General features: G+C 33.4%; 1 protein-coding gene and 1 pseudogene across 4 annotated transcripts; one reads left to right on the top strand and one right to left on the bottom strand.

Moving 5' to 3' along the window:
- The first annotated feature begins 266 nt into the window (after positions 1-266).
- LOC18612080 (RNI-like superfamily protein) lies at positions 267-2,738 on the top strand. 3 transcript variants are annotated; one of them, XM_007048678.3, is made up of 2 exons: positions 267-370; positions 1,072-2,738. In XM_007048678.3, the coding sequence occupies exon 2, from the start codon at positions 1,119-1,121 to the stop codon at positions 2,520-2,522; it is 1,404 nt and encodes a 467-aa protein (XP_007048740.3). In that variant the 5' UTR covers positions 267-370; positions 1,072-1,118; the 3' UTR covers positions 2,523-2,738. The 3 variants fall into 3 exon arrangements, with proteins under 3 accessions (XP_007048740.3, XP_007048739.3, XP_007048738.3); XM_007048677.3 differs by having other exon boundaries at positions 303-498; XM_007048676.3 differs by having other exon boundaries at positions 303-502.
- An 887-nt stretch (positions 2,739-3,625) lies between these two features.
- LOC18612079 (fatty acyl-CoA reductase 2, chloroplastic-like) lies at positions 3,626-7,723 on the bottom strand (annotated as a pseudogene). Its single transcript, XR_016024131.1, has 9 exons — positions 7,308-7,723; positions 6,952-7,055; positions 6,595-6,794; positions 6,389-6,489; positions 6,103-6,298; positions 5,822-5,983; positions 5,621-5,703; positions 5,136-5,539; positions 3,626-3,962 (listed from the first exon to the last, which is right to left on the bottom strand). The product of XR_016024131.1 is annotated as a fatty acyl-CoA reductase 2, chloroplastic-like (transcript).
- Positions 7,724-10,593: the final 2,870 nt, after the last annotated feature.

Genomic DNA, 10,593 nt, shown 5'->3' with positions numbered 1-10,593 from the left:
TATAATCTGATGCAATCATTTGATTAATTTACAAAGTATGTGGTTGTGTATGGTTAGACATAATATCATATATTATTTTATAATATAAATTAGGATTTAAGGGTACTCATTTCTTCTTGACCAAAATTTATGGTTAGAATTTGGGGAAAAAGTAATACAAATATTTTTGCATGGATATTTCTGTAATATTGCAGCATTATTGATGCCACCAACCGGCAACCGGCGAAGCCGCCGCAAAGGCGAATTTGAACTTTACAATTGCAAGTACAAAACCTGAAACAAAAGAAACGTTCCTTAACAAAACTGAGTTTCCAACATTTCGAACATCGCTCAGTTTCATCAAAATCATTTCTGATATTATCCCTTCCAGGTAAAACATGAAGTCATCAAAATTCTCTCTCTAATTCTTCTTTTCGAATCTGTTATTCTTCGCTGGTTAAAGCAAATTCTTATCTGGGTTTTCCAGATTTGTTTGTGAGTCAGCACTCAATAATTCATGTAGGTTGGTAAATTAAGTGGATTTTCCACCTTTACATACAAAATTTCATTTAATTTATTTTCTGGGAAATAATTGGTAATATGGGTTCTGCTGATTTTTGCTGAAATCAGTGCCTCGTTTAACAGATCGTGTGTATTTTTTCTCCACCCGTTGCGGTTTGTTTGATTTGTTTGCATTATACGTTGCTGAATAGCATCTGTGCCTTATGAAACTTTGAAATGAAAACATTTTCCCTTTGACGTTGTTAAGAACATCTTAGTTAGGTAGGCTCATCTTATTTCCGGTTAGGATATCCCTTTTAAGTTTAGTCAATTTCTATCGTACTTAAAATTTGAATCCAAGTCTCTTAGGCTTTTATATGTTTCGAATTATATATATCTAGAATTTATTTAATTAAGGGCATTCTGTAATTTTTTGTCTAGTACTTGTTGCGTTGAAGAATTTTTGCTTATGTGCAAAAATTTAGGGAGATATATGTATTGCAACATTTGTGAAATATATGTGATCTGATTGTGCTGTTTTTCTTGTTTTTTAGAACTAAATTTTGATTTTTTTTTCTGCTTGACTTTTAGGTTTTTGTCAATGCGCCTCCATTGAGGCAAAGGATATCTGCTTTGCAATGGATGAGTTACCAGACCAGTTAGTTTGGGAAATTTTAGGCAGGGTTAGGAAAACTGTCGACAGGAACTCTGTTTCCTTAGCGTGTAAACGCCTTTATGAACTGGATAGCGAACAGAGAATTTCTCTTCGAGTTGGTTGTGGATTAGACCCTGCAAATGAAGCTTTGACTTCCCTCTGCAATAGGTTTCCCAACTTAACAAAAGTAGAAATCACTTACTCCGGTTGGATGTCCAAACTGGGCAAACAAATGGATGACCAAGGGCTTTTGATTCTTTCTGGCAACTGCCCTTCACTAAGTGATCTCACTCTAAGCTATTGCACATTCATCACTGATATGGGTCTTCGTTACTTGGCTTCTTGCTCCAAGCTTTCAGCCTTGAAGCTGAACTTTACCCCAAGAATTACCGGGTGTGGCATACTGTCCCTTGTTGTAGGCTGCAGAAACCTCACCGTTCTCCATCTTATCCGCTGCCTGAATGTTACCAGTGTTGAGTGGTTGGAATATCTTGGCAAGCTTAAAACACTTGAAGATCTATCTATTAAAAATTGTAGAGCAATTGGGGAGGGTGATTTAATAAAGTTAGGACCAAGTTGGCAAAAGCTAAAACGGCTGCAATTTGAGGTGGATGCTAATTACCGCTATATGAAAGTTTATGACCGGTTGGCTGTAGATCGATGGCAAAGGCAGTGGATCCCATGTGAAAATATGGAAGAACTGAGCTTGGTAAATTGCATCATCAGCCCTGGAAGAGGGCTGGCTTGTGTATTAGGGAAGTGCCAGAACTTGGAGAAGATTCACTTGGACATGTGTGTTGGAGTAAGAGACTCTGACATTGTAAGCTTAGCACAAAAATCTAGTAATCTCCGATCTATATCCCTCCGAGTTCCTTCTGATTTCTCATTGCCTTTATTGATGAACAATCCATTAAGATTAACTGATGAGAGTCTAAAAGCCATTGCTCAAAACTGTTTGATGCTTGAAACAGTGAGGATATCTTTCTCCGATGGAGAGTTTCCTTCATTTTCATCATTTACTTTAAATGGAATTCTTAGTGTGATCCAAAATTGCCCAGTCCGGGAACTTGCTCTTGATCATGTCTATTCCTTTAATGATGTTGGGATGGAAGCTCTATGCTCAGCTCAGCATCTAGAAAACTTGGAGCTTGTGAGATGCCAAGAAATAAGTGATGAGGGGCTGCAGCTTGTAAGCCAGTTTCCCTGCCTCTCTGTTTTGCGGCTGAGCAAATGTTTGGGGATTACAGATGATGGATTCAAAACTCTTGTAGGTTCGTACAAACTGGACTTATTGGCTGTTGAGGATTGTCCTCAAATTTCTGAAAGAGCTATACATGGAGCTGCTAGATCTATATCGTTCCGGCAAGACTTGTCGTGGATGTATTGAACTTTTTATGGGCTTGAGTGGCATAATTATCTGGTTTCTTTTGTTTGTGCAGTCTTCTGTATCCTTACTGATTACAATGAACATGTCTAGATGTTGTCGCATTTGATTATTGTATTACCTTTACATGAAATGTAACTGTTCAAAATAACATTTGTACATGCTATAGTTATATTAATGATCATTAAAAATGCCATGCAATCTCAATAATTGCTGAAATTTTATATTGTTTTATTCTCCTTTGGTAAACATTATGCGATGAAATTGTGATCATTATTTACAGGTTATAGTAGCTACTAAAGTAGCCAAAAGTCATGAACTTGGTGGAGCTTGCCTAATCTAGCAGTTTTTAAGGTGCCTGATACATGACATTAGAAAGAGCAACAAATAATTGACTGCATCTGGTCGATGATATTCCTGCTTTGAATAGTAATTTGAGATCTTTTGCTGATAATTGATCTGTGGGAATCTGTAATTTTATATCCATGTAACACCTTGAGCTTAAGCTGAGGGAGTTGGACAATGGTTGCCTGATGTTGGTGATCAATATGCATTACTATTAAACATATATTGTCTTAATTTAATTGTTTAAGCAATGTACATTATTATATGATATTGACTCGTGCAATGCACGGGATAGAAGACTACAGCATTTTGTTCACTTGTTGGGGTGGATTTTACTTACCATGGAACTACACAAGTCCCGATTGGATTGATGTCCGAAAAGAGGTAGTATGCTGCTTACATGTTGAAGCGTTGTGGCATTTTAAAGGTATGTGACCGTGTGAGAGGACTTTAGCGTAGCACTACTTCTACTCATGTAAGTTGACTTATTAACTTAGTGCCAGGTTACCCATGTCAGCAGATCATTTACATTTTTTTGTCTCAAAGAGTTCGTTGCTGTTACCCATTTCAGCAGATCATTTACATTTTTTTGTCTCAAAGAGTTCGTTGCTGTTCTTCCTCTTGACATCTGAGACTCTGATATTGTTTATAGGGTTTTCTTACTCTTGACATCTGAACCTCTGATATTGTTTATAGGGTTTTCTTATAGTTGATGAGATAGGAAAGATAGAAACAAGTATATATGAAGTATCGATCAAATGTAAAGCTAGAAATATGTCTTCTGTATTTGTTGATATAGGGAGAATAGAAACATATGAAGTATCAAACGTAAAGCAAGAATATCAGTATGGAACTACTGCTTGGAATTCAAATGATAGCTTCATCGATGTCGTCTTAGATGGATTGGGTTAAGAATTTTCATCTGTTCTGTTGAAACAAAGGCTGTGGGGTTCCTTCATGACATGTCTTCTTATACCTGGAATATGAATGTTTAAGAAGTAATGCTCCCAGTCTATGCTCTGTACATCAAACCCAAAGTTCTCTCTCTCCTCCATAGAGATATCTCTGATTAACTTGATAGTGTTCCCGCTGTCAAACCTAGTTAAATAAGAAAGAGAGATATAAATTAAATATTAAAAAAAAAAGAGAACGTAAGTGAAATTAAATGGAGCTCTTTAGTGTCCAAGTATTTAGTTAAATTAATCATTAACAGAGTAAGTTCATAGGCAATTATTATTATTACATGAATTGGTCCATGCGACCAAAGTACTCATTCGTGCTGGGTCTTAAATTTTAACTTATCATGAATTATCATATATCTACAATTTATTACTCCAAAAAAAATTTAATGATTTTGATTGATTTGATATTTTAATTTTAATTTTTATTTCTTTGATTGTTACTTTTTTTTTAGAAGCAATTTCTTTGATTGTTATTATTAGTAATCCACATAAATTAGGGTTATAACTTACAAAGTCAATCGTATCAATATTCACTAAAAGTGAAAAATAAAAGTGTAATATGTTTAAGAGTAGGTTTAGAATTAGCTTTGTTATTAACTATTTTTGCACTTTATAGACTATTTTTTGTTTTTAAACTAATTTTTTCACATTTTAAATTTCTTATTTCTTTTTATATATTCAGAAAGAATGAATAATAAAGGACAAAATAGTAATGAGATATTTTATGTATTGTGTATCGTTGTGAAAATCGAATTTATTCATACTAATAAAAATTTTATCTTTTACATTTTTTTAATCATGCAAGGATCTTGAAATAAGTCAAAATTATAAAATAGTTAGAAATACAAGAGTAAACAAAGGATATTTTATATTTTTAGAATCTTTTCAGATTATTTATAAATTAATAGTTAATATTATATTTATTATTTTTAAGTAATTTAATATTTAAAAGAGAAAAATAAAGTTCAAGTCATTTTAGATTAATTGAATGGTTTATGTTTGTATTAATTAGATTTTGAATCAATTCGAATTCTAGGTAGACTGATTTAGGTTGTTGATTTTCTGAACCAGATATTGAGCAAACGAATTTTTCATATTCAAATTATTAACTTTACTAACTCTTAACTATCCTATCAATAAAAATTTGACAAAAAAAAGTGTTACTCAAGGTAGGTATATTCCTAAAAATCGGAGAAAAATCTTGCATGAGAGGACGTCCAAAGAAGCTAGTATATGCAATGAATGCCAAAAGCAGCATATTGAATATGAGAATATGTGTATGTGTGTTTTGGGTTGGGGGTTATCTTACCATCCTCCGTAATGCGAGTAAGGCTCGTATAGCTTAGCGAGGTGAATGTACAGCTTGATTTTCCTGTATTCAGTTTCCTGCCTGCGACGTAGCTTCGGGTCTGAAGGAGCTGCAGCCCCTTTCAGCTCATTTTGTCCAACTGTACTTTCACCCCAAATGTTAGAGGAGAAAATGTCTGCTGATCTGAACAACTTGATGTCTGTAGTGCCGGTAGTTTTCAGCCCTTTCAAGCCCTTTATAGGAAAACAATTGAAGTGGTCACTTGAAAACTTTAAAATTGTATGAAAATTCACTGGATTTGCAACCGATGAAGTGATATGGTAGACAATTAGTCCAGGTTTTCCAGCAAGTCCTTGCTTTGCCATGGCTGCCATTGAAGCATTCACAACCATGTCTACAGGAACCTACATGAGACACAGCCCGTAGCCTTGAGTGCAGCCAATATGGAACAATCAACCAGAAACCAAAACAAGTTAGATTCTTACGACATCTATCACTGTCTCTGGGTCCCCGACAAAGCCTGTGAGATGACCTTTCGCGTGAAACAATTATAATTGGGTCTAGCATCCTATATAGCATAAATACATATGGATATATATTTCAATTTTCACGTTGTAAAGTTTGAGTAATAACTAGTTATTATGTGGTGAAGTACATGAATGAAGTTTTTAATATGGTACTCATACCTGCTGCCCTCTATCCATCCAGGGAAAGGCTCCCTGAAGGTGCTCTCAATAATGCTAGGACGGATGATGACAACCGGAATATCGCCTCTCGTGCTGTTTATAAGCATTTCACCCATGGCCTTGGTGAAAGAATATGTGTTTTGCCATCCATACGCTCTTGCCCTGTGATGATTGATTCGTATTCGACACAAGAAAGATAGTAATAGTATTTCAAGCATGAACCAACTAACTTTATATTCGTTGGCTAAATGCGTGAAGGGACATCGGAAGAATGTAATTACCTCTCCATGCCCAGCTCTTTCATCTTCTGGTTCCAGGCTATTTCAGTGCCAGAGAAAGATCTCTTCAAGTTCAAAGCCAGCTTTATTTCAGCCTCGATATCCAGCACTGGAATGCTTTCTTCTGCTTCTGCTACGCTCTGACCCTCACATAAAGGCCTCTCTAAGATTATCCCTTTCCTTTTTCCATGGACATATGCTGTAGAAGCAAGCTCCGTGAATTCAATTGCGCTGCATGGCTTTTCTTAACTTAAATGAAAATTTTAGTTTAAATTGTTGGCTCTCATACCGGTTGAGAAATGCAAGAAAAGACTTAGTTTCTTGCACTTCTTTGCAAAGCCTAGGAGCCGATAAGGTCCCATGGTGTTTGTGTTGAGTGTAGCATCATACCTATATACGTGGATTGCTTGAAACTTTAATAGTATACGTAATTGCGAAACGATTAAAATCTATATATATCAATGAAATGGCCAAATATATATAAAATTAAAGAACCTATCATCGAATGTTGTATTGGCTGCTGAATTCACAATTATATCAACTTCATTGGCAATCTCACTCGCCATATCAGCATCCATACCAAGATCAGGTTCATTGACATTCCCAACAACTGGAACCAGCTTATTCTTCATGAAAGTTTTATAGGAAGTTCCATGCACTTTTTCTAGAGACTTAAAAAGTTCTGTGTCCATGATCTGAAACAGATTAAAGAATCCGAGGTGGCGTTAACACTCTTGAGAATTTTAACTCAATTAACTATATATGTAAGACTATGAGCATGAGTAAAATTACATCCGCTGAAACACATTAAACTACGACTCCATATATATAGAAGGGAATTTAGAAATATACTTGGTCCTGCAATCTCTTCGTAGCTGCTTCTTTATCTTTTGCCTTAATCAATAGAAATATCTTCCCCACATTAGGCACTGCTCGCAGCATCTTCTCAACGAAAACTGCAAGTGTGAGTAACGAAACATGCAGGCATCAATGTTAGATGCACGCGCTGCCCTATCTAGCCACAAAATACATGGTAAAATTCCGGTTTTCTATTTATATTTTAGAAATAGGATGTCAACTTCATTTCATATAATGGAAATAGCAGAGAGCAGATGAAACATGTTTGTCATTGAGAGTAATGTAGTAGGTTTTGGCCTAGGGAAATATATTTTAACTATATTTAGCATATCTAGGAAAAGGTAAAACACCTTTGCCTACAAACCCTGTTGCACCGGTGATGAAATAGTTCTTTCCCTGAAGGAAATCAACAATCCCAAGACCATCAGTGGATTCCATTAGAGGCACGGTGGTGGAGTTGGTGGTTGTTGAAATGGCATCATCATGATCAACATTCTTTCCAGCAGCCCTGATTGCCAAAGCAGACTTGATATTCCTGCTGGTTTGGCAACTGCTGATGAGCAAAGGAGATATATGGGTTTTGGGGTGGAAGCTGTTGGCAACGATGCAGCCACTAGGTATTGCAGGGGCACAATGGGTCGACAATAAACTTTGGAAGGAATACATTATGATGAGGAGCTAATTCCTTTCAGAGAGCTGAGAGGTTTCAACTTCTGTGGGTACTCGCTGGTCGAGGTTTTTTTTTTATGACTTGTTTCTATTTTGTAATTTAAACATTCAATTTGTTTTTCTTTCTTTTCATATTTCTTAATTAATTTTTTTTGTAAGAGAATAAGAGAATGGAAGGAATTAAAAAAAAAACCAACAGCAATAATTATATTTGAGAATTTGCCCCATTTTACGTTCAAAAAAATTTAATCTTCTTATAAATGCAAAGGAAACCAAAATAAACATTCGTTCAATTAAAATTAATTATTTTTTAGTACAAATTATTCTATTTGCCTCTTTATTCTCCACTTTTTGTACCTAATGTGAATAAGAAAAGATTATCGCCTTCTATTTTCGTTTTTTTTTATCTACTTTTTTTCTTTTTCTTTTTTTTTTTTTATTTTTCTTCCTCCGAATGTATGTAATATAGCAAAAGTATAATAGAGTATATTTTTAAATGCAGAAGGTGCAGTAGCAACGAAAAATGGCATAGCAATTTGTAGGTTAATGAGAACTAATTATTATATTTTGTGACTGGTTTAGGAGGATGGGGTGGAGAAAGAAAGGAAGAGCCGAAGAGGGAATAGACACTGGACAGAGACAAGCCTAGAAGAATTGATATGGTACAAAACTAATTGTGGTGTCCTATTTCAAGACTTGACTTGAGCATGGGTTCGGGTTGACTTCATTTGAAATATTTGTTCACTAGTTTTCAGTAGCTATCCTCGAACCCTTGCGGATAGCCTATGTCCATTAGACAAGAAAAAAGGGACCATTGCGTGTTTAATCCTTTCATAATTGTCGCTAACCAATGCTTACAATGAATTAAAATCATGACCATACATTTTTTTCCTTTAAACCTTGAAGATAACGTCCACAACTGTGACAAATATAAACATTATACCTTCCAAAAATCCACCTCACACATGATGTATTTTAAGGAATCCACAATCACGACATACAAGTCATCAGTTAAGGGTTTTTTTTTTTTCTGAACAGTGTCAAATTTTAAATTAATTGAAGATTCTAACTCTTATTTTGATTTGATAAAATTTCAATTGTAAAATATTTGTTGAAAAACATAATATTATTTATCAATGTAATATAAATATTGAATATATATATACAAGATGTATGCATATATTCTATCTATTTCTATTAAAAAGTATATTTTTCTAAAGTGTAAATAGTGAATGATATATATATATTAATAATTTATTAAATCATCTTTAATTAAATTATCTTTTAACTTTTCATTTGTACAAAAAAAGTACAAACTAATTAAATTATTTTTAGAAAAAGCTACTAAATATTCTCATTTCATTGGAGTAATCCAAGTATATTTAATAAAAAAATCTCACGTTAACAAAAAATTCCTCTAGTTTGACAACAGCCACTAGCATGCTTAAAAAATAGAATGTACATACCCAATCCTTTAAAGAGTCATATAATCTTTGTTAGAATAAAAATCAAGTAAAAAATATATTACTGTACAATATCCACCTTTTACAAAAAAAAAAAAATCACTCAAATATACAATATAGACAAAACCATAATAAAAGAGACATATATTCCAACAAACTCAACAATCACAACAAACTAAGATTTCCAAATCACAAAAAAAAGTAACAATAGCCAACCTACAGTATTGGACTTGTGGGTTCTTTGACTTGGTCAGCGATTAGAAAAAAAATGAAGATGCCAAGACAATGGAATTAACTATGGAAAAATGAAGGTAAATTGATGGAAGCATGTGCCCAACTGCAAATAGTGACAGAGAGAAGACTTGAGCTCCGGGGTCTACCATTGTGATGGTAGTTAGACGACAATCACATTCATAAGAGAATTAATAGGACAGAATAGTTAGATGGGATGTCATGATCAGAGGTAGAAAGAGGGGATTAGTAGAATTTTGTCTTTTTCAAAATTTTAAAATTTTATAATATTTTTTATTTTTTTGAAATTTTATAATTTTATTTTTACTTTTTATTAAAAAATTTATAATTTTATTTTTGTAAATATTAAACTTTTACTATGACTGTTTTATAAATATTATTTTTGCCTCAACATGAAATCTTGATTTCAATCCTATCATAGTCATACATTAAATGTTGTATCTAAACATATATAAATCTCTATCATTGTTATTGACTTATTATTTGTAGACTCATGTATCGGATTAAAGGGGTTAGCCCTGTTCTTGGTACTTATACCTTACTCAATTAACATCTTTTTTCCCACTAGACTTGGAATCGGGCTGCCAATAACTGCCCTCCTGGTAACATTCTACATGAGAATTATGATGTTATCCTCTTTCAAGACTTTAATATGTGTGTGTATATATATGTGTGTGTATTGACCAGTTGTTGTTGGAAGAAAGGAGAGTTAAATGCTCATATGCTCATGTCATTTGATTTTCGCAATTATCTTTTGTCATTTCCGAAGACTTGACTTTGTCTAATGAAGAGTAAGGAGAAATGAAAATCATTAAAAAAATTTAATTTAATTATGATTAACTTTTGATGACTTTTTCTAATTTTATAATTTAAACATCCAATTTGTTTTTCTTTCTTTCCATATTTCCTAATTAATTTGTTTCTTGTAAGAGAATAAGAGAATGGAAGGAATTAAAAAAAAAATAACAGCAATAATTATATTTGGGAATTTGTCCCATTTCACGCTAGAAAATTTAATCCTTTTATAAATGCAAAGGAAGCCAAAATAAACATTCATTCAATTGAAATTAATTATTTTATGTACAAATTATTCTATTTGCCTCTTTATTCTCCACTTTTTTTTACCTAATATGAATAAGAAAAGATTATTTCCTTCCATTTTCGTTTTCTTTTATCTACTTTTTTTCTTTTTCTTTTTCTTTTTGTACTTTTCTTCCTCCGAACGTATGTAATATAGCAAAAGTATAATAGA

This window comes from Theobroma cacao, chromosome 1 (assembly GCF_053813885.1).
Source record: "Theobroma cacao isolate CCN51 chromosome 1, ASM5381388v1, whole genome shotgun sequence".
NCBI lineage: Eukaryota > Viridiplantae > Streptophyta > Magnoliopsida > Malvales > Malvaceae > Theobroma > Theobroma cacao.
Note: the sequence above shows the minus strand (reverse complement) of the source record. Positions and strands in the feature narration are given on the sequence as shown.

Bases quoted from the DNA above. Each gene is read 5' to 3' on its own strand.
- LOC18612080 (XM_007048678.3), top strand. From the start codon at position 1,119: ATGGATGAGTTACCAGACCAGTTAGTTTGGGAAATTTTAGGCAGGGTT.